The following is a 27,061-nucleotide window of genomic DNA, read 5'->3' as shown; positions in this document are numbered from 1 at the left end:
TTCTGTGGGTTGAAAATCACCTCAACGTTTCCCAGTGTTTCTGTTTTAGTTTTTTTATTACCTCCGCCAAGGAGGTTATGTTTTTGCCAGGGTTTGTTTGTCTGTCTGTCTGTTTGTTTGTCTGTCCGTTAGTGTGCAACATAACTCAAAAAGTTATGGACAGATTTGGATGAAATTTTCAGGGTTTGTTGGAAATGGGATAAGGAAGAAATGATTAAATTTTGGTGGTGATCGGGGGTGGGGGGGCCCACGGGGGGGGGGGCACTGATCAGCCTTGGCGGAGGTCTGCGCTCTCTGAGTGCTTCTAGTTCATTTTCTTTTCTTTAATATTTAATGTGTATGATTCTGATATTTGCTGTTACCATCCCAATCATGTGAACCTGGCTTCTTTATTACTTATGTTGAGTTCACAGCGTCTGTACCCATCTATGTGCTTGATTCTTATGTTCAATAATAATAATAAAAAAAAAAATTTACAATGATGGAGATCACTTACTGTGTAGGACGATATGTACTTTCACATCACAGTCTCCAAATAAAATCAAAATCTCCAATAGCACCAGAAAAAGTCGCTAGATTTGTCGCTAGTCACTTTTGAAAAAAAGTCGCCAAGAGGATTTAAAAGGTCTCCAGATTTAGCAACAAAGTCTCCAAGTTGCTAACACTGACTCCAATACTCGGTGCTACTTTTGCAGTCACTTAACGTATGTGGGGTTTCCAGATCTTATCGTCTAATATCACACCAAGAAATTTGTTTTCATACTCTCTTTATATGAGCTTTGTTTATCACTACATTTACCTGTGAGTTTATTTTTCAGTTTCCAAACAGCATAGATTTTTTGGAGGACAAATTTAATGCTAATTTACTCGACTCCAACCATGTTTTCCATTCATTCATTTCTGTTCTGATGACATTGAAAAGCCTCTGCAAATTTTTCCCAGAGTAAAAGATGTTCATATCATCTGTGAACAAAACTAACTTTAATTTACTTAAAACCTGTTCTAAATGATCCTAAAGGCTTCACTAAATGATGTTTGAGGTATTTAAGGGTGTTTCAAACCCTTCATCAGAGGTTCGTCAGTGCCCCCTGGTGATCCAACAAAAGGCTATGCTATAATAATAATAATAATAATAATAATAATAAACTGCATTTAAAAAAGAAGAGAAGACATAAAGAAAGTACCTATTCTGAACAATTTAATTTTTCTCAAAATTGTTTAATTTACTTAAAATCAGTTCTAGATAATCCCAAAGGCATTAATTACTGATGTGTGAGGAATTTAAGGTTGTTTTAAGCCATTTCCCAGGTGGTCTTTGGTTCCCCCTGGTGGTCCACAGTAACATTATACTACACTTGATCAAAATATCATTTTGGTCCAATTTTTGCATTAATTTAAAATCACTTCTCAATAATCCCAAAAGTATCTGTCAGTGATGTGTGAAGTATTTTAGGTGTTTTAATCCATTTTCCAGGTGGTTGTCAAATTTGCAACTTTTGACAATGTTCCAACTTTGCTAGAAACATTTTCTGGGTAACTAAAAATGGCCGTCCAATGGCTCAGGGTGGTAGAAGCCTATGGAGATGAAACGGGGACCAGGTTTCAAGGCCCATATGAGTAGAAGTCTATGAAAGTTCACTACGAAACCTTTCCATCTTCACAACCCACAGTCGAGACCAGGGGCGATTCTAGGCTCAGAGGTTCAGGGGTGCTGAACACCCAGAGTGCTGCCTGGCCAGGCAAGAGAAATTTCACTGTTTTGTACATTTTAACGCAATTTCAGACCGTCAAACTCTGTGCCTAAACCGTCAAATCTGATAAAAGTTATTTAAATGCTGAGCCACAGGAAAAGAGGAATGGATTGGAATCATAAAAGAAATAAACCTTAACTCTAATTGCTGGTAGAAGACAATCCTCCATTTTGATACAGCAGCTCAATAAATAAATAAATAAATAAATACACACACAGGGTGGGGAAGCAAGATTTACAATTTTTAAGGCAGGGATTGAAAGACAGTGTATGACCAATTAGTTTATTGAAAGTCATGAGAATTTATTTGCCACAAGAAAATGTACATAATAGAAAATGTTTTTATTCTATGTGCCCTCCTTCTTTCTCAATAACTGCCTTCACACGCTTCCTGAAACTTGCGCAAGTGTTCCTCAAATATTCGGGTGACATCTTCTCCCATTCTTCTTTAATAGTATCTTCCAGACTTTCTCGTAATAGTTTTGCTCATAGTCATTCTCTTCTTTCCATTATAAACAGTCTTTATGGACACTCCAACTATTTTTGAAATCTCCTCTGGTGTGACGAGTGCATTCAGCAAATCACACACTCTTTGACGTTTGCTTTCCTGATTACTCATATGGGCAAAAGTTTCTGAAAAGGTATGGATAATAGTGTTAGGTATGAGTATGACATCAATATATGTTTGGTTTCAAAACAATTGACGTAGTGCCTGCTGAGAAAAAACAACTAAATGTTCATTGTAAATTTTGCTTTCCCCACCCTGTGTATATATATATATATATATATATATATATATATATATATATATATATATATATATATATATATATATATATATGTGTGTGTGTGTGTGTGTGTGTGTATATATATATATATATATATATGTATATATATATATATATATATATATATATATATATATATATATATATATATATATATATGTGTGTGTGTGTGTGTGTGTGTGTGTGTGTGTGTAGGCCTACATAAGAGAATGGGTTTAACTCCAGAGGAATATTAGTGTCAGATCGACCAGATCTACTTCAAAACACTGTCTGTACATGACAATAGATTCACTTTACAGGTTCTATCAGTGGAACATTTATAAATGTTTATAAATAGACAGAAACCAACATACATGTGGAAGAACACACCATCATATACCATCAAAACATCAGTAAACCATTTTTTGTCATTTGTTTTCCAATGAATCTGATTAAAATACATAACATTTAGCACATTTAATCTGAGGCAGATCATTTCTATAAACTGTAGACCAGTGTATATGTTCAGTGTCTCTTTGCTCCCCTCTCTCTCTTTGTGCTTTAACCAAAATTTAAATAACCAAACAATGTGTTTTTATATCTAATAAGAGATATAAACTGGTACATTTATTCAATTTAAATAATCATTGTAACAGAAAATTTGGTTGCTGTGGAAAATGAGGTTACACGAGTTGATCTTAGAATCATACCTGAATCTGGCTCTTTTTTTCAAAAAAATAAAAAAACAAAACAATTGCATGTTCATGATGAGGCTGGCTGTCTGCACACACACACACACACACACACACACACACACACACACACACACACACACACACACACAAACATTAGGAGTTAATGTTCATTCAGTCAGATATAGTCAGTCTCTCCTTGTCTTTAATCTGAACACATGCGCAGACACAGCAGCAGCTTCTCTCAGTCCAGTTCAAACAGACAGAGGTGGACTGAACCACATGGAACATTTCTTAGCCAGAAAAAACATCAGCTAACTCCCACCTAACAACGTAAACGGTGATCTACGTTTCAGTGCAGCAAAAATAGGGACTGGTGATGATAATAATGTGTTAAGTGGTTGAAATAAAGAAATGTGCCACATGTCCTGGTTTACACCAAGTACTTCCACCACTACCAACTGTGGACGACAGCACCTGCGCACACTGCTCTAAACCTGTGAAGCACTCAGAGTCTGAGTTGAGGAAAGAGGGGAGGGATGGGGAGGATCAAACCATTTTCGAGAAAAGGTGGGGGGGGGCTGTATTTTTGTTGTTAAAATATTATGTTTCAGCCATATACTGTGTATGATTTGGACATTTTTCTAGCATGTTGAGAATGGACATAAAGTAAACAAGAAAAAAGACAAATTTCAGCAATCTTAAAATATTTTAGGGGTGCTGGGAATCAATTTTGGGGTGCTGAAGCACCCCCAAAAATGGTCTAAAAATGCCCATGTTTTCCAGTAAAACAGGGTAGACAATCTAAACTGAACCTCAATATCATGTTCATGAATGTTAGGAGGTCCAGATGTTGATGAAGATCCAACATGGACAGAAGCAGAAACATGTGAAACTGTCAGTGCAGGTCAGTGATGTTTGATTGAGTTGATTTGACAGATGTTCAGTCTCTGCACATAGACCATTATTCTGATCCTTGTTTTGGTTCTGTTTTCAGTGTCCATTTGTGACAGGTGGAGTAGACCACTGTCAGGGTCCAGTGAGCCCCCTTGTGTCCATTTTATGTACTGCACTCCATGTTGAACCTCATAAACTGCTGCTGTTGTGGTTCTTTTGTTCAGTGCTGTTTATTAATGACATTGATGTTAATTTGTGTTTATTTTCCATCCAACCACAGCTAACCTACAGAAGTGTGTGTGTGTGTGTGTGTGTGTGTGTGTGTGAGGACCATCATTAACCCTTTCATGCATGACGTCCACATTTGTGGAGTCATACTGTAGTTGAAGCTCACTTTCCAAAGGGTTATAAATGCAGTATTCTCCAAACCACATGGGAGCAGTCTCTATAGACCCTAAACAATACAATGAAAAAAAGATCATCTTAGTTTTACAATTTTAACTGCTCAATGATCGCATAAAGTTAAGATGGCTGCTGCTGATGGCCATGTGTTAAATGCTCCAGGAATATCTGTCAAAATTTCTACTTAAGAAGGCTGAGCCAGGTGAAAAACATATTGGTGTGTAGAGGAAAGTGTGTTGAACAAATATCTGCTTTTAAAAATGAATTTTGATGAAAAATACAACTAGTACACCCTGAAAATCAACTGTCCACATGTGGGACTAATACAAATATACAACAAATAAAAGTTTAAAATCCTCATTCAATGTAATAATATACTAAATTTCTCATTTATAAGATTTAGGCATCTTTATATGTCTGATAAATGTTAATGTCTTTGGGTATAAAGCAATAATCTTTCAACAATTCAAATAAAACTAGCATAATCACAGCTATATGTTATTTTGACTCCTTTGATGCATGATGCATCCAGTGTTCAGACCACCAGGAGGAGTTTCCCTCTCCAAACATGTAAAAGCATTTTTTTTCTCTCTTATATGTGTTTGTACATCCTATAAAAACCTTAAACTCTCATAATGTTGCAGTTTTTTTTTCTGAAGCTATTTATTGATTTTAAACATTTTTACCCCTTTTTTTGCATCGCATCCACATATGGCAAGGCAAGGCAGGTTTATTTATATAGCACATTTCATGTACAAGACAATTCAAAGTGCTTTACATAAAACATTAAAAGCATTACAGCAGAAACAATAAAAGGTATAGGCATGAGAAAAACAAAAAAATCAGATAAATAGATAAAACAGATCAACAGATAAAACAGGCATGCAGATAAAACAGATAAAAACTTTTATCTTAAAAGGAACAGTGCAGATCTGAACTGATGAATACAAACTCTATTCAAATGCAGCTGAGAACAGGTGGCTCTTTAACCTGGATTTAAATAAACTGAGTGTTTCAGCTGATCTGAGGTTTTCTGGGAGTTTGTTCCAGACATGTGGAGCATAGAAGCTGAACGCAGCTTCTCCGTGTCTGGTTCTGACTCTGGGAACTGACAACAGATATGGACACTTAACCTCCTGAGACCCAGGAAATGTCAGCAAACTACAAGCTTTTTTTGTTTTTTATTAAATAAGTGCCTAAGTTTTGTCGGTGGATGAAAATAATCCTAAATGTGTTGTTTGACGTGTCCACATGAGTGTGTTTGTCCTGTGTGTGGTTGTGAACTCCTGTTTGCTGAATCATCCAGAACTTTGCCGACTGCTCTGAGCTGATGGAATATGTGAGTGTCCAACTGGTGCTGAGTAGAGTTGTGTTGGTGTTTAGTGTTGATCAGGGACTGGAACCCCAGGCAGATATGATGGTGTTGTGGAGCTGATGGGATATGTAGACTCGTCCTCTGATGCTCTTCAGATGGGACTGTCCTTCAGCGAGGGGTCGAAGGTCCATCCTGTCCAAGTCTGGCAGATCCACTGTGTGTCCACCAGTCCAAGCAGGTCAGTGTCAGGGTTTCTCACACCACACTGGGTCCTTCTTCCACATTGTCTTCAAATGCATCAGCTGCAGAGAACCACCGTCTCCATGGTGACGACACAATCGCAGCCATGAGTGTCAAAACCAAGAGTAGAACTGATCCAATGAAGTGATGAAACAGCATTAAAGAGTCCGGCCTCCTTGGTTCCACTAATGTGAACTGTGTCATGGATTTGATTTGTTTTGATTCTGGACAGTAAATCCACCCTGGAACTGACTGTGGTCTGGACATAGAACTGAATTAGTAAAGTTTTTATCCATGTTGTTGATAAAATGACCTTTTGCTGTCGCCGTATAAAGTATATAAGTAGTTTTTAGAAATAAGTTATTTTAAACATTTAAATTACAACTAATGATGAAATAGTTCATTTAGATTTTAATTTTTATTAAGATCTGAACCACAAACTGATGATTTGGAAAGCTCAAAGTGAATAAAGTTAAGTGTATTTTTATTAAGATATTTAAACTAATGAATTTTGGTTTAGTTCATCTTACAGTCTTATGTTAAACTTAACTAGTAATCTTTTATGTTTTCAGATTGTATTAAGAAGGTTAAGATATTCTGTAAATAGCTCCACAACAAGTTACTTTAAATTCATGTTACAAAATACTAACCACAATCAAATACATAATAATAAACCTCAGTATGCAGTCTGCAAATAAAGTCACCTTGTTCTATCCTCACTATGTGTGAAGCCACCCTTGCAGAGCGAGGCAGACAGTTAACAACAGAAGGTGAAGAAGAATCAGGAAGAGACCAATTTGAGTTTGAAGGTGAAGTCTTGTTTTGGTTGCTTATTTTCTTTCTTTCCCATCCATCCATCCATTCATCCATCCATCCATTATCCACCGCTTATCCGGGGCCGGGTCGCGGGGGTAACAGTCTAAGCAGGGATGCCCAGATTTCCCTCTCCCCAGACACCTCCTCCAGCTCTTCCGGGGGGACCCTGAGGTGTTCTCAGGTCAGCCGAGAGACATAGTCTCTCCAGCGTGTCCTAGGTCTTCCTCGAGGTCTCCTCCCGGCGGGACATGTCCGGAACACCTCCCCAGGGAGGCGTCCAGGAGGCATCCGAAACAGAAGCCCAAGCCACCTCAGCTGGCCCCTCTCGACGCGGAGGAGCAGCGGGTCTACTCCGAGCTCCTCCCTGGTGACTGAGCTCCTCACCCTATCCCTAAGGGTGCGCCCAGCCACCCTGCGGAGGAAACTCATTTCAATTGCTTGTATCCGGGATCTTGTCCTTTCGGTCATGACCCAAAACTCATGACCATAGGTGAGGGTAGGAACGTAGACTGACCGGTAAATCGAGAGCTTCGCCTCTCGGCTCAGCTCCTTCTTTACCATGACAGACTGATACAACGACTGCATCACTGCAGACGCTGCACCGATCTGTCTGTCAATCTCACGCTCCATCCTTCCCTCACTCGTGAACAAGACCCCAAGATACTTAAACTCCTCCACTTGGGGCAAAGACTCCCCACCGACCCGGAGAGGGCAGACCACCTTTTTCCGGTCGAGAACCATGGCCTCGGATTTGGAGGTGCTGATCCTCATCCCACTCGCTTCACACTCGGCTGCAAACTCCCCCAGGACACGCTGAAGGTCCAGGTTCGATGAGGCCAACAGGACAACGTCATCCGCAAAAAGCAGAGACGAAATCCTGTGGTCCCCAAACCGGACCCCCTCCAGCCCCTGGCTGAGCCTAGAAATTCTGTCCATAAAAATTATGAACAGAACCGGTGACAAAGGGCAGCCCTGCCGGAGTCCAACATGCACCTGGAACAGGTCTCACTTACTGCCGGCAATGCGAACCAGGCTCCTGCTTCGGTCATACAAGGACCGGACTGCCCTTAGCAGAGGGCCTCGGACCCCATACTCCCGAAGCACCCCCCACAGGATACCACGAGGGACACGGTTAAATGCCTTTTCCAAATCCACAAAACACATGTGGACTGGTTGGGCGAACTCCCATGAACCCTCGAGCACCCGATGGAGAGTATAGAGCTGGTCCAGTGTTCCACGACCAGGACAAAAACCGCACTGTTCCTCCTGGATCCGAGGTTCGACTATCGGTTTCTTTCCCTTCTTTTAATAAAATACAAACAAATACATGTATTACAGTGTGTGTTGAAATATGTTTCCACTGTAAGCACTTCTTAACTTTTACTCATCCTTTTTAAATGCATGAATTAACAACCATACATGAATTAAACAGCTAAATATTCCAGCAATTACAAACCAATGAAGCAAGCATGTACAGTATATAAACCATATGACATTACCTTAAATATGCAATAAGGGGGACAGGAAATGCAGTAATCTTGTACAGAATGTACACAGTAAAAAATGTTTTTCTGAACTGCATTAACATTACATGTAATCTAATTGGCATGAATCAAAAATACTCCAATGCTAATAATATGCACAAGTTTCTCCCAGAGTGCACAAATAATTTGCTAGTAAAGGAAACACAGGAATTGCTACCAAATAGCATCCGCATTAGCTCCGAACTGAGTACATACAAGCTAGCACTGACACAAAACAGACTGCCACCTGACTCAAATATTAGCAGTGAACAGAACGCTTCCACCACAAAGTGAAAACTTATTTGTGCTCTGTAAAAGGTGCGAGCAATCATACTTCTAAGCTAATGACAAAATAATTGTAAAACTAATACTTACAGACATCTATACGTCTAGATTTATTGACCAGGATGAAAGCTGCACATAACTTCAATGTGACCAAACAGAATGATAACAGTACATACAGGGTGCCCACAGATGACGCCATTCAACAACTTTAAGAGAAGAACACACCTTATGAACACAAAAGTTAATAGAAAGCCATTCAATGAGCTGTTCAAGTCAGCGAACAATTAGATTACAGTTGTAAAAGTCCGTTCACAGTAAAGCCTGAGCGCTTACCGCCTGTCTCTCCAGAGTCTCAGTGAGTCATTCTCACTGATGATTCTTCTCTGATGGTATCCACGCTGTAATGAACCCCTCTTGCTGTTGCTGCCATGACGATCTCTAAGCTCCCAGTACCCAACAACATTAGTGTCCGCCATTTTAAAGGGTACAGTAAGGTGCACCTAAATAAATTGGTTCCACCTGGTTTCTCTCGCAAAAGTCAGAGAAACAGGCAGTATGGTGGGTGAGGGAGAGAGAGAGAGAAGACCTATGATCAGGGGAGAAGCCAGGAGAGTTTGGGTTCCAGGGGAGCCGGCAGGTGTCCTCTGACCTGGAGAGAGAGCAACCATAGTCCGAGCAGGACCAGGTCCGCCTGCTCCAGGGATTCAAATTCTCCTCTCAAGAGTCCTGGGTCCACACCAGTCCACTTCCAGATTCCTCACTTAAAGTCACATTCAGTCTTTTCCTCCTTTCCTTTTTGTTGTCACTTCTCCTGTCAATCAAACCTCCTTCCAGTCTCTCCTTTGTTTGCATTTCCCTCCACCACACAGCTCTCAGGTGGGTCTGATTTCTACCCTTCCCTTCCCCCGCCTTACCAGTGATGTCACCTCCTGCTTCCTGCTACAGAGTGGTGCATTAGAACACACTTCTGTACTCTGAAGACAACAAAACACAGCTTTCAGTCTGGTGTTTGTCTTCACATCTGGATCCTGTGAAGTCTGATCTGGAGGTTTTGAAGTCTGATGCTCTTGTCAGAAGAAGTTGGTGCTGCTGGTTCACACACAGTGTGTTTCTTCTTCTCATCTGATGCTGAGGTACTGTTTGGTCCAGACATTGATGATTCACATCTGAGTTGATGATGGGAGAGAGCAGAGGATGAAATCAATCTGTTTGGACACTGGTAACACTCCAACTGTTTTGGTGTGTTATGACACTGATTGTCTAGAGTCTTAATTTTTGTACAACTGTTCAGTTTTTCTTTTTTGTGGAAATGTTTGACAGGTTCATGTTTGGTACATTGTGAACCTGTGATCAAAGATCTGTCACCAAATTGGCACTGGTTGGGATTCTCTCCAATATGGGTCTGTTGGTGATGCTTGTAAGAGGAAGAGGACCAGAATATCTTTGTGCACCTATCACAGGGATACATCAACTTTGTGTGGTGAACACGGCGGTGAGAACATAAAGCAGACAGGAATCTGTAAGTCTTCCCACACTGGTCACAGTCATATGGTCTTTCCCCAGTGTGTATGTGTTGGTGTTTTTTCAGCCAACTCATAGTGGTGAAAGCTTTCCCACACTGGTCACAGTTAAATGGTCTTTCTCCAGTATGAATGCGTTGGTGGCTTTTTAACTTGCTTGCCAAAGTGAAAGTCTTCCCACAATGGCCACAACCGTATGGTCTTTCTCCAGTGTGAATGCGTTCGTGGCATTTTAAGTCACTTGCAGAGGTGAAAGCCTTTCCGCACTGGTCACAGTCATATGGTCTCTCACCAGTGTGGATGCGTTGGTGCCTTTTTAACTCATGTGTTGTGGTGAAAGTCTTTCCACACTGGTCACAGTAATATGGTCTTTCTCCAGTGTGGATGCGTTGGTGGATTTTAAGCGCAGCCATTTGGGTGAAAGTCTTCCCACACTGATCACACTTGTATGGTCTTTCTCCAGTGTGGGTGAATTGGTGTCTTTTAAGCACATTCATATGGGTGAAAGCCTTCCCACACTGGTCACAGTTATATGGTCTTTCTCCAGTGTGGGTGCGTTGGTGGACTTCTAAGTTACTTGCTGAGGTGAAAGTCTTTCCACACTGGTCACAGCTATATGGTCTTTCTCCAGTGTGGATGCGTAGGTGTACCTTCAGCCCACTACTTCTGGTGAAAGTCTTCCCACACTGGTCACAGGTGGGTCTTCCATCCATGTTTGGTGGAATCAGGTGATCTTGGTCTTCCTCCAAATATAACTTAGGTTTCAGTTCAAATCCACCTTTGGCTTCTTTCTACATGAAAACACACAGAAACAGAAGAGGTGGTCACTGAAATGCAATGGAACTGAACAGAACAAACATTTCTCTGGAACCAGATTAAGCAGACAGACAAAATCAACTAGTTAGGCAATCGATGAGGCATTTTCAAGACAACCAATATTTGATGGTTTCTCCTTAAAGGTGCGGGAGACTTTAATGACCAGTTTTTCATCAAAGCTGTAAAAACCCAGTCATAGCCTAAGTATCACTAATCCATAAGTTGTGATGTGCATTGTGGGAAGCTGAGGTCCACACAGCCACCTGGCAGCAGCAGTGCAACACACATGTAGCATATGTGTAATTACGATTTGTAATTAGTAATTAATTTGCAATCAATATATAACAATTTTGGGTTAGAGCAAATCAGAAGACCAGGAACGACTGAAGGAGAGAGAGAGAACAAAGACTGAGGGTTGCGTTTAAATAGGTACTGTCTATTGAAAAAAATAATTAAAAAATGAGCAACATATAACAATAGTGCAGAAATGAATGAACAAATGAAATAAAGCTGCAGCGGATCAATTTATACAAAAATGCAACACCATATTCACAACTGGGTTGAGAGTCCCTGAACATAAAGTTTGTACAGTTCAAAAACCCACAACGGGATTTGATGAAGATGATTCCATGGATCCGGGTATGGCAGTAGAGTTTTTGTTGAAAGGGGAAACCGTTTGGAAGTGGGCAATGAGTGAGAAAGTATGGGGCGGAGTGTGAAAAAGGGTGCGGGCTGAAGGAGCCCTCCTACCAGCCAATCAGCAAGATGCAGTAGGGGGGTTCTTCGCACTGGGTAAGTGTAAACGTTGAAGTTGTGGGCTAGGCTCAAAGCCTGGTTCATTAGCTCGCCATCAACAGAATTATCAGAACAACCTGGCCTGTATAGAAAACAGGATTCAATTACTAAACAAGCAACAGGTTCAATCCAGTGTGCACACCATATATCGTCAGCTGTATTAACTACTAAATCAAATCCAATCAATCAATAGTGCATTCAATCATTCAACGAATGTACATTAATCATATTTAAAAATAAATAATATTCAAAATGGATTAATCATGGATCCACTCATTAATCACATCATAAATACTATTAAGTAATGAAAATAAAGACAACATCCATTTATGTATTAATCAGATCATTAATACCATTAATTAAGTCATGAAAATAAATAAACAGTTAATCTTCAACTCAAGTATTAATCAAATCATCAACACAGTTGAGTAATGAAAATAAATACACAATATCAATTCATTAATTACCTCCGCCAAGGAGGTTATGTTTTTGCCAGGGTTTGTTTGTTTGTTTGTCTGTCCGTTAGTGTGCAACATAACTCAAAAAGTTATGGACAGATTTGGATGAAATTTTCAGGGTTTGTTGGAAATGGGATAAGGAAGAAATGATTAAATTTTGGTGGTGATCGGGGGTGGGGGGGCTAACGGGGGGGGGGGGGCGGGGCACTGATCGTTAGTGTGCAACATAACTCAAAAAGTTATGGACAGATTTGGATGGAATTTTCAGGGTTTGTTGGAAATGGGATATGGAAGAAATGATTAAATTTTGGTGGTATTCGGGGGCGGGGGGGCCCACTGATCAGCCTTGGCGGAGGTCTGCGCTCTCCGAGTGCTTCTAGTTAGGTCATGAAAATAAATAAACACAGTTAAACAAGTCAATATCAGTATTATTCATTAATATCATTAATTCAGTACATAAGTTCATATCATAAGTCCGATTAAACACGCATGGACATTAAGGATGAAGAACCCTTGTGTGGAAACGGCATCAAAAATCACCCACAAACCACACCATATGAATCAATTAGCCGCGGCTAAGCTAGTGCAGCGTCACTGGCCAGTTCGGGTGATAACTCCGGTCCTGTCGGTTCGGTTAACATGGCTCGGGTTGGTGGATGGGCTCCTAAACACCACAGTGTATACACAGAATGTTAACTCATTTGCGGTGAAAACAGAAGTGGAAAACGGATTCAAACCAACCTTCTGCGTGTTGCGTGCGTGGCGTCTCCGCTCCACCTGAGTGACTGACTACCACTTGTATATAGAGTAGTGGTTGGTTACACCCCTGTCACGTGACCGCATGATGTCCCCAGTGCCACCATCGGTTGGTTGCACTAACCCATGTGACCATCTCACGAGAAGTGATGAAACAACACGAGATTATACTCTCACTCACCGGAGGCAGACATGAATTAAAGGGGTATATACTCGTTTTTTGTTTTTTTTTAGCACCAGGGTTACACACATGATGCGGAAACAGCAGGAGCTCCACTTCCCTCTATGCATATCCCTCCAGCCATTTCCGCATTTCAGCCGTTTCCACATCGTGTTTGATGTCATATGGTCGCACTGCCAGGCGGCTGCACAAACCTCCACTTCCCACAATGCATGTTGTGACAAAATTCCGTAGATGCCCGAGGTGCCTACCTGCTCTGTTTGTAAACACATGGTTTGTTTATGGTGGATGGCACTTCGAAATTGTTCACCATGATGCAAGAGATTCAGGTGAGTAATCGCAGAAAGACTTTCAGATTCGTGATACTGAGGATATGACTGGGATTTTACAGATCTGATGAAAAATTGGTCATGAAAGTCTCCTGCACCTTTAAGAGATGTGTATGAGACTAGAAAATAACAAATAATAACAGACATGTTAAAAGATGTTGAAAATGTCAGGTTCTCTCCAGTGTTGGAACATTCTTTAAATAGTTACAAAATTACAAAACACTGAAAATAACTGTTTACTTTGTTCACTGGAGCTAAATTAGATGAATTAAATGCATTATTAGGGTTCAAGTGCTGAGAATTGGCAGCAAAGGCCCTATTGTATCTGTAAAGTTCTCTATTCTTATTCTTACTCTAAAGTGTTGCAGGAAGTTTTGAGGGCCTGAATATGTGTGAAAACTCAATATTCTTATTGTACATTTGAAAATTGATGGAGATTCAACAATGCACAAATGAGTTCTTTTGTACTAGCAGTTGTAGTAGTAGTAGTATTTCCACTGTTAATACTTGTATTTGTAGTAGTAGTATTAACACTTCTGTACAATTGTTCTAGTTTTTGGTAATTATTCTAACACTAACTGTTCTACTTTTTAATAGTTCAACTTCAGTTTGCTGTTCATCCATGTACGGCTGCACGATTTTGGCCAAAAATAAAATCCCATTTTGGAATTTTCCAAAATCTCTTGTTTCAGCATCCCAAAAGATTTTGGACAACTCCATGCTCCTAACTTTGTGGGAACAGTTTGGGGATGGCCCCTTTCTGTCCCAATATGACTGCACCAGTGAACAAAGTAAGTTCATATGTGAGTCAAGGCAGGTGAGACAATACTTTTGGAAATATAGTGTAGATCACTGGCATATTTTGTGTGAAACTGAACATAATATAACGGAAAATGTCTCAGCTGATGTTTGGAGACGTGAGCCATGAGAGGTAAACGACTCCAGGCAAAATGTTAAAAGAAATTTAAATGAAGCAAAGAGAAAAGACAAATGAGAGAGAGAGAGAGAGAGAAGAGCTATAGAGTGTATAGGTAGGAAGTTACAGAATAGGAAGGTGATGACAACTTATATGACTCAAAGGATGAATATATGTATAAAAAAAAAGACCATGATCAAGGGGGCTATAAACGACATTGTGACATACAAGATGACAGAGACAGATATATACCCCCAGAGGACATACAGTCACAGAAAAAAATGATAAGACCATCAAAAGTCATCAAAAACAGTGGTTATGCAATCCAGTCCTAACTCCTGTATGTACCATGTGACTAAAACAGACAAAAAAGAAAACATGGAATGCCTAAAAGCATTGTTTTTGTCAGAACAATGCCACAGATATTGATGGAAGAACTGAAGGGATTTTGGTTATTATCAAGAAAACATGTTAAATGGATAGATATCAGCTCTGAAATTAAACTACTATGAGATATTTTCATTGTTATCATTATATTTGTCCAAACAAATGTACCTTTAGTTGGACCAGGCATTAAAATGAACAAGAAATTGAAGAAAACAAGGGTGGTCTAAGAATTTTTTCCTTGACTGTATGTGGACATCTAGATGTTTCAAATGCACAGAATGTAGCTGATGCACGTAGGAGACGGTGGAACAGAAATCAGAGCTCACAGGGAAAAGAACAAGGCACAGACATAAAACACACACCAGCCCAACAGTCATCTCTGCTCAGTTATCAATCAGATAATTCAGAGGATGAACTCTTCTCTGGAACTTTTAAAGGAGAAATGGCGGTTCATCCTGATAAGCCTCACCCTTTCCAATGACAACGCTTTCCCCTCGTACGGGTAATGATTACCTCACCATATGTTCAAACAGACATCGTCTCACAAACTTATATCCCTTTTCCACCAAAAAGAACCTGGTCAAGGATATTATTGTTAAGGAAAACTAATGAAATGATGAAAATTAGAATTGAAAAAACATTTTTGTTAACTGAAATAAATAAAAACTATAATTAAAAGAAAAAATGAGAACTAACTGAAAGTGTATTGTGTGTTTACAAAACTAACTAAAATTTATACAAATTATGGATAAAATTCCCTTCGTTTTTGTCTTTGTCAACGTCAGATTGATTTGAAATCAGTTTATTTCACTCAAGTAATTTTAGCTGTTGGCATCGTACGACACTTCACAAACCGTCACTTTTCGTCACTTGTCATTTAGAGTCATCTTCTGGTCCGAACTCTACCTGGAAACAGGGAGACTAAAGTTGGGAGAAAGCAGCAAAGTCCTGTATGGGATTTATCTACATACAATGGCGAGGAAGAGAAAAGATATGAAAAAACTCAAACTAATACTAAAACTAAGCATTTAGAAAAAAATAATGTGGTGCTAGTTTGGTGCTGGTGCTACAGCCAGTCCTTAACTGGTTCCAACCTGGTCCGGAGCCAAGTCATTATGTCATCGTAAAACGTGATCATGTGACTGTGGGTCTGGTGTTGGAGACGCTCGATCAGGAGGAAGTGCTGATCTTGTCTTTACAAGTTTACATCGCAATCCAGAGGCAAAAAACACACATTCACTCTGTGGCATGTATGACAAACATAAATATGTGGGTTTCTATATTACATTTGTAGAAACATCATGCATGTATAATCTGTAAACAGATAATTAGTGAGGTCAGCAGAGCAGTACTGTTACCCGAGTTTATGTGAGGCAAAGAAAACACAGAAAAAATGAACTTTATGCATTTCAAATGGGTTTATTCACACTGAAGGAAAAAAAATAGGTTCAAATAAAAAACTGTTTCAAAAACTTTACAAACAGGAAGAAAAATCCATGTGTTGTTGGTGTGAATCTGCCTCCTCGTCCATGGACAACAACTGTAAAGAACAAAACAAAGAAACCGTGCTTTAATTGGACATGTTCTCCCCAGTGTGGACAATAACCCTGTCTACTGGAACACGCTTCAGCTAACTACTGGGTTCAGTTCTGCCTTTTATCAACCCACCCAGGAAACAGTGTTTCAGAGACAACAACACAGAAATGTAATCAGCTTGTTGTTAGCATACCACTAGCTAGCATTTTAACATCCATAACATTTATAGCTCGCTTTAATCTCTAAACTTGACTTTTTGTGAGCTATTAACCGTGTATTTGAGAAACCAAACTTACCACGTTTGTTTGCTGCCGTTTGAACAACGGACTCGTCCACAATGAAAGGCTGCTACTCCTTGGCTGCTGTGGCCCAGTTCAGTGCACTGGTAGTCTGATCCACCAGCCTGTCCCCTAAAACCCAGTCCAGCAGGTCCAAATGTGGGATTCTTTTCAGCCGGCCGCTGCGTCCAAGCTGTCTTTTCTGGTCCCTGTAGTCCTTCTTTAAAGGAGCTGTATGTAAGACTTCTGTTCCCAGTAATCCTAAAATGGCCCCAAATGTCACCAGACATTAAGGAATCCTGTTCATTTCAAATACTGATCTCACTGACAGTAGTAGTCCAGCCAGAATATTCACATTTGAAAAGCTAAGTATCAGCCCACAAGTAATGTTTATCTTGTCATTTTGTGTTTTGGTTTGATGCTCCGCCCCATCACCTATCTCTCAATCACCAAGTTGGCGTTTGGGCATCCTGGTTGCTGGTTCCCACTGAGCTGCATCTGGAACATTTCTGATCACAAATGTCTGACCTTACTAAACCTAAAGGGCCTCTTATTATTCCCAAATATGTTGTAATGAAGTGAGAAACAAAACAAGGATATGTATAGGAGATGCTTTTGAAACATGGAGACGACTGACAGCGGAGAAGAATTTGAAGACAGACGCCGGCTCTCCTGTGGTCTCCCAGCTCAGTCAGGTGCTGCAGAGAGTCAAGAAGTATGGACTCAAACTGAACACAGCAAAATGTCAGTTTGGAGTAACTGAAATCACTTTTCTAGAAGACAAGCTGACAGCAGGTAGCACTGAACTGGACAAGGACAAAATACAGGCTATAGTGGATATGCCACATCCTGAGGATAAAAAAGGTGTTCTAAGAGTACTGGGAATGATCAACTTTATCAGGAAATTCATTTCAAACCTGTCTTCAAAAACAGTGCACCTGAGACAACTACTGCACAATGGATGTGAGTTCAAACGGAATGACAAACTAGAAAAGGAGTGGCAACAACTAAAAGAGACATTGACCTTAGAACCAGTCTTGGCATATTTGGATCTGAGGAGAAAGACAAAGAACTTCCACAGACTGGTCAAAGGATGGAATCGGAGCCGTGTTATTACAGGTTTACAGACACAACTGGAGGCCAGTGGCCTATGCCTCAAGAGCAATGACTGCATCAGAAGTCCGCTCCGCCCAAACTGAAAAAGAGACTTTAGGGCTAGTGTGTGGATTTGAAGAGTTTCACAGCTATGTCTATGGGCTACCAACATGTGTAGCAGAGACAGACCACAAGCCGCTGATAACCATAATAAAGAAAAACCTCAGTGAAATGTCTCCTCACAATCAAAGATTCATGATGAAGCTACAACGCTATGACTTCAACTTGATCTCCACACCAGGTAAACTCATTGTGTTAGCAGATGCTCTCTCTAGGGCCACAGCGCAGAGCAAAGAGCAAAGCTCCACAGAGACTGATGTCAATTTACATGTAAACCTGGTAGCGAAGTCATTTCCTATGTCGGACATGAAATCTGAACAAATAACAGTGGAGACACAAAAAGACACTTGTCTGCAAAAAGTAATAACACTATTAAAAGGAAAATGGCCAAGAGGTGATTTCCAACCAAACTACAACATACGAGCAGAGCTAAGTGTGGTTAATGGACTTTTACTGAGACAAGACAGAGTAATAATCCCACACTCACTAAGACAAGAAATGTTTAAAAGACTGCATGAGGGACATCTAGGCACAGGGAAATGCAAACCAAGAGCTAGAACAGCAGTCTATTGGCCAAGAATAAATGCAGATATAGAAAGAAAGGACACAACTTGTGACACAAGCATCAAACACCAGGCAAAACAAACCAAAGGGCCTTTAACAATAACAGACATCCAGATGAACCACGGCAAAAAATAGGGACAGACATATTCCACCTGGATGGTAAAACCTACTTGTTAGTCATAGACTATGTGTCAAACTATCCAGAGATGGTGCTATTGTTAAACATGTCTGCCACTTGTGTAATAACACACATGAAATCAATCTTTAAAGACATGACATACCTCAGATTGTTTACAGTGACAATGGACCTTATTATAGTTGTAGAGAATTCCAGTTATTTGCTCAGGAATATGACTTTAAACATGTGACCTCAAGCCCACTGTATCCTCAGTCTAATGGGAAAGCAGAGAAAGGGGTTCACATAGTTCAACAGTTACTCAAAAAAACACCAGACAGTAAGGCAGATCCTTATTTGGCACTACTGAGTTACAGAGCTTCACCAGTAGAACATGGTAAATCTCCTGCAGAGCTACTTATGGGAAGGCAACTACCGAGCACTGTTCCTTATACAGCTACTAACAAACACAAACAAGTGAAAGGCAAAATAAAACTGTTGCAAAAGAGACTAAAAGTAAGCTATGATGAGTCCACCAAAAGTTTAAAGCTGCAGTATGTAGGAATTATGTTCGAAGTAATTGTAAAATTGCCTTGACTGCCACCAGACATTAAGGAATCATGTTCATTTCAAATCCTGATCTCACTGACAGTAGTAGTCCAGCCAGAATATGTGCAGTTGAAAAGCTCAGTGTCAGCCCTGAAATGATGTTTATGTTGACATTGTGTGTTTTGGTCTGATGCCCCACCCATCACCTGTCTGCTAATCACAGAGTCAGAAGCCTTTCAGCATCCAGGTTGCCAGATCCCAGTGGGCTGCAGCTGGAACATTTCTGATCACAAATGTCTGACGTTATTAAACCTAAAAGGACTCTTATTATTCCCAAATACATCGTGACAAAGTGAGAAATAAAACAAGGAGATGTATAGGAGATGATTTAGAAACATGGAGACGGCTGAAAGAGGAGAAGGATTTGAAGACTGACGCTGGCCCTGCCTTAGTCTGACCACCGGTAAGAGCCACTCAGAGCCGGGGTCGCGGCCTCTTCACCTGGTCCCTTCTTCTGGGGCCGGGCTGCAGTCTCTTCTCCTGGCCCCGGTGAAGAGACTGCCGGTCCGGGACAGGTGAACAGACCAGGTACCGGTGTAGGACTTGTCTCTTGCCATGGTAGCTCCTTGTAGTTCAGTGTTTTCTGTGGAAGTGACCTGTTCACTTAGCGATGTGTAATCCGAACGAGGGGGGGGGGGGTGTGGGTGGGTGTGTGTGTGTGTTCAGTCTGTGGTTCGGTGGTGGTGGTGGTGGTGGTGGTGGTGGGGGGGTCGGTAGCTCGGTGTCCGTGGTTCGGTCGGGGGGTTCGGTTGGTAGTTCAGCGTCTGTGGTTCGGTGTGTGTGTGGGGGATCAGTAGTCCGGAAAGTGGGGGGGGCTTCAGTAGTTCGGCGTCCGTGGTTCGGTCGGGGGGGGGGGGCGGTAGTCCGGTGTCTGTGGTTCGGTGGTGGGGGTGGGGTGTCGGTAGTTCGGCGTTCGTTCGGTGGTGGGGGGGTTAGAGCTCCTGAATCTTCGCAAATTTTCATTTGACTGTGCAGGATGTTTGTTCTGGCCTGTTATATATTAGACTTATGTAGAGTAAGTCTGGTGATGATTTTTTTGTATGAAATTTATGGTGTGGTGGCAAGGATTAGAGGAAACGCTAGTAGTGGATGCTCATGCGGGATCTGGCAACCCCTAGCCTGGGCGGAGGAGGAGAGGATACCACGTTCTACAGTATTTTGAATGTAATTGCAGTACCAATTTTGGCCACAATCCTACATACTGCAGCTTTAAAACCACTTGCACCCAATGACACAGTCAGAGTGGAAGATACAAACATCTGGGCCAAAAAAGGAACTGTATTGGAGGAAGTGAGGCCGAGATCATACAAGGTGCAAACTGAAGATGGACTGATACTAAGGAGAAACCAGAGGAGTTTATTGTGTACACAGGAGACAATAAGAACACAAGACAGTGTGAGGACTACAAGAACACAACGCCTGAACCAACCTCACCTGTTAAGGACAGTGTTGAGCAAAGTGACCAATCACCTGTGCTCAGAAGATCAGGACGCACTGTCAAACCACCTGATAGACTGAATCTGTACATGAGTTTACATGAGTTAAGAGACATAACAAATGGTGTTTGGTTAAACTAAAAATGCACTTAATGCAGAGTTGAATGTTCAAAGTGGTTCATGTGTACACATCTGATAATGAGGTCAGTTTAGATGCTAGAGTACAATCTGTGATTGCCTTGTATTGGTATTATTCAGTTTTCATCTAAAGCAGGGGTCTCAAACATGCGGCCTGGGGGCCAAATGCGGCCCACCAAAGGTTCCAATCCGGCCCGTGGGATAACTTTGCAAAGTGCAAAAATTCCACTGTCACGGTTGTCAATCTAATTCTACTTAAGGTTCCACATACAGACCAATATGATCTCAAGTAAAATAATAGCATAATGACCAACAAAGAATAATGACTCCATATTTTCTTCTCGGTTTGATGTGGAAAAAAAAAAAAAAAAAAGTTACATTATGTTTGTAAATCATGACAACTTCAAATGTTTGTCTTTGTTTTAGTGCAATAAATAACAATAAATTATGAAAATATTTACATTTCCAAACTATCCTGAAACAATAAAATGTGAATAACCTGAACAAATATGAACAACCTGAAATGTCTAAAGAAAATTAAGCACAATTTTAACAATTTTCTGCCTGTTGTTTAGGGTCTTTGTATATCCGATCCATAATGCACATGTATAAATGATAAGTTGAGGCAGAATACTGTTAAAATTGCACTTATTTTTCTTAAGAAATTTCAGTTTTTTCAGGTCATTCACATCTTTTTTTGTTTGGATAGTTTATAAAAGTAAGAATTTTCATAACTTAATGGGGGGTTTTTTTGCACTAAAACCATGACAGATATTTGGAGTTGTCATTATTTATAGGTTATTAAGTTATTATTTTTCTGGTCCAGCCCACTTGAGATCAAATTGGGCTGAATGTGGAACCTGAAAGAAAATGAGTGTGAGAGCCCTGATCTACAGACAGAGGGATGTGTTGACATGAGTGATCTGCACCAATTCAGTTTCACCACCAGAGGGCAGTCGGACATGACCCTTCCCACGGTATGGTAGAATCAGGAGGTGCTTTTGTTGTTGTGTGTATGGAAGGCAGCAGCCACGGTGATTCAAAGGCTAAAGCTGAAACCCACGGCTATTTTTGAGCTTTGATTGAAAACAGAACACAGTGCACTCACTAGAATGGGATGTTGGATAAAACTTTGCTCATGGACGTTAGTGCAGCTCACACAGCCCGAATTTACATCCACTGTAACAGGAGACATGGGAATAAAAAACAGGATGAACATTTAACTTTACTAAACAACCGGAGCATGTTCAAGCAGCGCGAGGACTGAAAAGGAAAGCCATTCAAACGCACGTGACCGTCTCCGCTTCACTGCACGAGAGTTACTTGTTCTAGTTCTAACCTGCTGCTAACCTGTGTTTCTCTTCTCCTTTGCCGGTTTCCCACTCACTCCCCCTCCCTCCACAGTGTTCCCTGTGCCGTCCTATCCAGTCGGACTGTGGAACACTTCCTTCAGTCTGCCGTGGGACTCTCCTCCTCCTGGTTGTGGCTCTGCTGCCTGGGGCTATCTCCGGACTAATGCTGCTCCATGTTCCACTCCTCCGTCTCACAGCTGCTCAAACTCAAAACTCGCTCCATTCCATCATGTAGACCCACCTGAAAACAATACGGGCTTCTACGCAGACCTCCTTATATCCACAGAGGGTCACGGAGAAACTTTATTTCCACTCAACCTTCCGACTCCAGTTCATCCCTCTGGTCTGCAGGTCTGTGCGTCGCAGCTCGAAAACGTCATCAGTGCGCTGCCGCTGTAGGGACTTTTTTTTTTTTTTTTTTTTAAATTGAACTTGTGGAAAAAAAAAATACAAACTCTCTCTGAGGACAATAACATAATAATACAAATGAACATAAATATAATAAAGTACAAAAATCATGGGGATATGGATGGCAAGAGCAAAAAATGCATTCAAATACAATACAGTGTAAATAATTAGGCAATTTAAATGAAAGTAAAGGAGCAGAGATGCAACATAGACGACTTTTTAAATTAAAATAATAAGTAATGATCAATGTTCTGGTTTATTTTCAATGCATTTTTTTTCCAATTTTCTTAGGGCTAAGACAAACCTTTTAAATTCATTTGTAAAACCAGAACAGGAGGGCTTGTTATTTTTCCATTTTGCACAGTGAATATGATATTTACCTAATAATAAATTTATATTAATAATATCTGAAACAGATGAGGCCAAATTATCCATGTAAGAAATAATATGATATAATTCAAAACATGGAAAATCATTGATTTTTAGTGAAATCCAATTTTTTATGTCTGACCAAAAACCGTGTGAGGCAGGACATAAGAAAAATAAATGTTCTAAGGTTTCATCACTACCATTGCAGAAGGAGCATTGATCCACCTCAAACTTAATGCTTTTCTTAAGGAACTCTGCTACAGGATAAATTCTGTTTATGATTTTAAAATGAGTTTCTTTAACCTTTGGCAAGATTGGCCATTTCATAAATTTCGAGTGTGCTTTGTTCAGTGTACCAGATGATAGTGAGGTGGGCATCTGCCATCTGACAGTACTAATGAATCTATTGTTACATTTTCTTTCAAACAGATTAGATTCACCAATCAATATTTTTGGTAATGCTGGTATAAATGTATTATAGTTTAAGAAATTTTGAATCGGATGGAGTAAAGGTAAAGGGATCACTCTACACATTTTGTTATATTCACTCATAGAACAATCAAAATTGTATTTTTCCACAAAATCTGCATATCTTAGAAGGTTACCATCACAATCCATTACATCTGTAACAAATATAACATTCTTTTGGTACCAATTATTTTTAAATACTGATTTCCTATTCAATGTAATTACTCGATTATTCCATAAAGTTGAATTATGAGGAGAAAAATTGTGGGTAAATGTAATTTTTCAAAACTGCAGAGTCTGCTCATGAAAAGTGGACATCTTGACCGGGATCCTGTTCACATCAAAATCACATTTCAAAATAAAATCTAAACCTCCCATTTTCTTAAACAAAGACCTTGGAATGTGGAACCATATGGAGTTTGGCTGTGATAAACAGGATTTAATCCAGTTAATTCTAAATTTGCCAAACATAGATTCAAAATCTGGGGCTTTAACACCACCTTTGTTGTAGTCCCTTACAAGCTGAGATCTTTTTATGTAGTGGGTTTTATTTCTCCACAGAAACTGGAAAATAATTGTGTTTGTTTTACGAATATTTTCAGAAGAGATAAACAGGGAGTGGCAAGGATAAATTAGTTTAGAAATACCTTCTGCTTTAGATAAAGTAATTCTGCCAAAGATTGAAAGGTTTAACCAGTGACTTAATGTTTTTTTCATATCTAATGTACAGTTTGAGATATTAGTGTCTTCTCTTTAATTAAATTTTTTGATAATGTTATTCCTAAATATTTAACTTCAGATTCCACTTTAATTAAGGAAATATAAGAGTCACAGCTTGAATGAATGGGGGGTAGCTCACATTTATTAATGTTAAGAGATAATCCTGATTCTTTAGAAAAGATGGAGATAGTGTTTAAAGTTTTATCCACCATTGATTTGTCTTTTAACAAGATACAGGTATCGTCTGCAAATTGACTTATCTTAAATTCCTGAATAAAAACAGTAATTCCTTGTATATCCTTGGAATTATCAATAAGCAGTGTTAATAATTGTGTTGCCAAAATAAAAAGTTTTGGGGAGATAAGGCATTGCTGTCTAATACCACGTAACACTTTAAATCCAGGAGTTAATCCTGGGTTCAGAGACACAGTGCTACTAATGTCTGTGTCTAACATTTGAACCAATTTACAAAAATTTGCCCCAAACCCAAAAATTGTGATGTTTTTAACAGAAAGGTGTGCTCCACTGTATCAAAGGCCTTGAAAAAGTCTAAAAATAACACTGGTCTGTTCTGATATACTCCCTGTAGTCTAATAAATCAAGGATCAACCTAGTATGGTTATGTATGTTCCAACCTTTAACAAAGGCTGATTGATTTTCATTAGCTACTTTAGATAGGCCAAAATCCAGTCTATTTGAATAAACATGAGCTAGCAGCTTGTAGTCATTACATAATAGTGTTAGCGGTCTCCAACTATCAAGCAACAGTTTGTCCTTGTTGGGTCTTGGGATTAGTGTGATAACACCCCGTTTCATGGTAGGTGACAGGTGTCCAGTTGAAAGATGTTCCCGGAAGGCATGAAAAAGAAGTGGTTCCGGCTCAACTCTTTTTTCCATTAAATCTTTATTCAGTAAAGTCAAGTTTACAAACAATGTATACAACAAGAAAATAACAAGTTTGCCAGGGGGAAGGGTTATACAATTATAATACAGAGTCTAAATCAGAATAAATACTGATGGTTTTTATAGCCTTTTTGTTTCCAGATGTATCTAAAAGCTTTAAATAAAGTTTAACATCTTTCATAAAAAAACATAATTTTTGGTTTTGTGTTACAGAACTTAAATTTGTGAATGAAAAATTTAGCAAGTAAGAGAAATAAATCAAATCAAGAGGAGTGTTTTTTGTTTTTTTTTTTCCTTTTTGGGATATCTGTAAAAACAAAATAGTACATTATTCCATGATATGACAAAGTGTGTGAAAACATGGTGGATAATAAATGTACTGAAGTCCTTCCACAGTTTCTTGGCGTACGAACGATGCCAAAAGAGGAGCAGCACAGTCTGTGGATGATCCCACAAAAAGAACCGTTTATGTTTATGTCTGTTTTGACTTTCAACATGTAGTTGTTATCAGTGTAATCTGTGTGAATGATTCGGAGGGATCCTTCTGGAACCTTGTCGGTGATAAGGGATTTATGGGCAATCATCCAAACTTTGATCCAATCAATATCATCGACAAAATTATTCCAATATGATATTACATACGAGGCAGAGACAATATGTTTCTGAAATAATGCTCGTATGCTTTTGTGTATATATACAGAGAAAAGAACATAGAGCATAACATAGAACTAAACATAGAACAGAACAGAGAACATAGCATAACACAGAACATAGAACAGACATAGAACAAAACATGGAATAGAATATAGAACAGAGCATAGAGAATAGAACATAACATAGAACAGAACCTAGAACAGAACAAACAGGCAGAGGCGGTCCGTCCTCTGAGTGAACTCAGTGGTTGCTAAGGGCCCTGTGGTTGTTAAGGGGCCCTCAGTTACTAACAGCGTTATGGTGGTGAGATCGGGAAGTTGTTATTAATGTCAACACTTTCACAAGAACATTTTTATGTTGACAAGTTGCAGCTCACCCTACTGGTCCACCACACCTCAGAAGGTCACCGGAGCATCTAAAGAACTGTTCTGCAGAGGATTTACAGCAGGGGTGTCCAAACTTTTTTTTAAAGAGGGCCAGATCTGATAATGTGGAGATTGACAGGGGCCAGTGGTCCCTTCGGACGTTTTTTAAACAGTATAAATTACATATAAAAGCGATAATTTTAAAAACTTTATTTTCATTGTCAAAATATCATTTTTTTTAAAATGGCAATGTAACCAGATCTAAGCCACTCAGGTGTGAACAAATTAAAAAAAAACAACAACAAAAAAACATTTCTGCCTTCCTTTCACATCTAGTCAGATAACACTGAACAAACCGTGTGGAGTATCTTAAACGTCCAAGAAGTTGATAAAAATCTTAACCCCACATTCATTTTAAACATGACTTATATGAGTAATCATTACTCATATTTTACTCAGTAATGCAAAGTCTGTTAACATTTAAGATGAAAACATATGACTCTTACTCTTGTCTTTCACAAAATCATTCAGAAAGTAATATTTTGTGTCACATCTACAAGTACATAACACCAGCAGTTAGAGGCAACTAACCTGGCAACTTGGTAACCTGCCTTGGTGGCGAATTCATTGAACTCCGAGGTTCACATGAAGAGTCACTGTTGTGAGTTTAAAGCAGCTTGAATTTGCTTCACTTTTTCGGAACGCTCACTCCCTGCTAGCTTGTCGTATGCGTTAGCATGTTTTGTCTGCTTGTGTCTCTTTACGTTGAATTTCTTAAACAAGGCAACAGTCTCTAGACAAATTAGGCAAACACAATCACCTCGATTTTCAGTGAAAAAAATTTGTAATTCCCATTTCTCCTGGAAGCAGCGGCCCTCACTGTCAACTTTCGTTTTTTTATATACAGGCGCCATGGTTAGAAATTAGCGAAAAGGGTTCACGGCAAAGTCACAGAGCCAGATAGAGTTAGAGTGGTGCTGCCACCATGAGGTGAAAGGAGAAACTGCATTTTGAACCTTTTATGATTCATGTACTCTGTTCAACAGTCCAAGCGGGCCATAAAAAATACATTATAAAACCAAAGCT

The 27,061-nt window shown here is 39.7% G+C and overlaps 3 protein-coding genes across 3 annotated transcripts in view; all 3 read right to left on the bottom strand.

Annotated features, from left to right (window-relative positions):
- Window positions 1-22,008, bottom strand: part of LOC115431679 (zinc finger protein 664-like) — a gene marked incomplete at its 3' end in the record, with an annotated part of 114,913 nt that extends 92,905 nt beyond the window's left edge. Inside the window, exon 1 of the mRNA XM_030152280.1 lies at window positions 21,842-22,008. The remainder of the gene's footprint in view (window positions 1-21,841) is intronic.
- Window positions 1-22,442, bottom strand: part of LOC115431685 (zinc finger protein 271-like) — a 145,695-nt gene extending 123,253 nt beyond the window's left edge. The window contains exons 1-3 of the mRNA XM_030152309.1: window positions 22,330-22,442; window positions 21,845-21,915; window positions 20,597-20,682 (exon numbers count right to left, since the gene is read on the bottom strand). The gene's annotated coding sequence lies outside the window, so the exon portion shown is untranslated. The remainder of the gene's footprint in view (window positions 1-20,596; window positions 20,683-21,844; window positions 21,916-22,329) is intronic.
- On the bottom strand, window positions 8,430-22,192 carry LOC115433459 (zinc finger protein 664-like). The gene is made up of 2 exons (XM_030154886.1): window positions 22,087-22,192; window positions 8,430-10,998 (listed from the first exon to the last, which is right to left on the bottom strand). Exon 2 carries the CDS (start codon window positions 10,918-10,920, stop codon window positions 9,703-9,705), a length of 1,218 nt encoding a protein of 405 aa, XP_030010746.1. The 5' UTR covers window positions 10,921-10,998; window positions 22,087-22,192; the 3' UTR covers window positions 8,430-9,702.
- Window positions 22,443-27,061: the final 4,619 nt, after the last annotated feature.

This window comes from Sphaeramia orbicularis, chromosome 2 (assembly GCF_902148855.1).
Source record: "Sphaeramia orbicularis chromosome 2, fSphaOr1.1, whole genome shotgun sequence".
NCBI classification, from domain to species: Eukaryota; Metazoa; Chordata; class Actinopteri; order Kurtiformes; family Apogonidae; genus Sphaeramia; species Sphaeramia orbicularis.
This window is presented reverse-complemented; position numbering and strand designations above follow the sequence as displayed.

Coding starts and splice junctions, on each gene's coding strand:
- LOC115433459 (XM_030154886.1), bottom strand. CDS start 10,920: ATGGATGGAAGACCCACCTGTGACCAGTGTGGGAAGACTTTCACCAGA.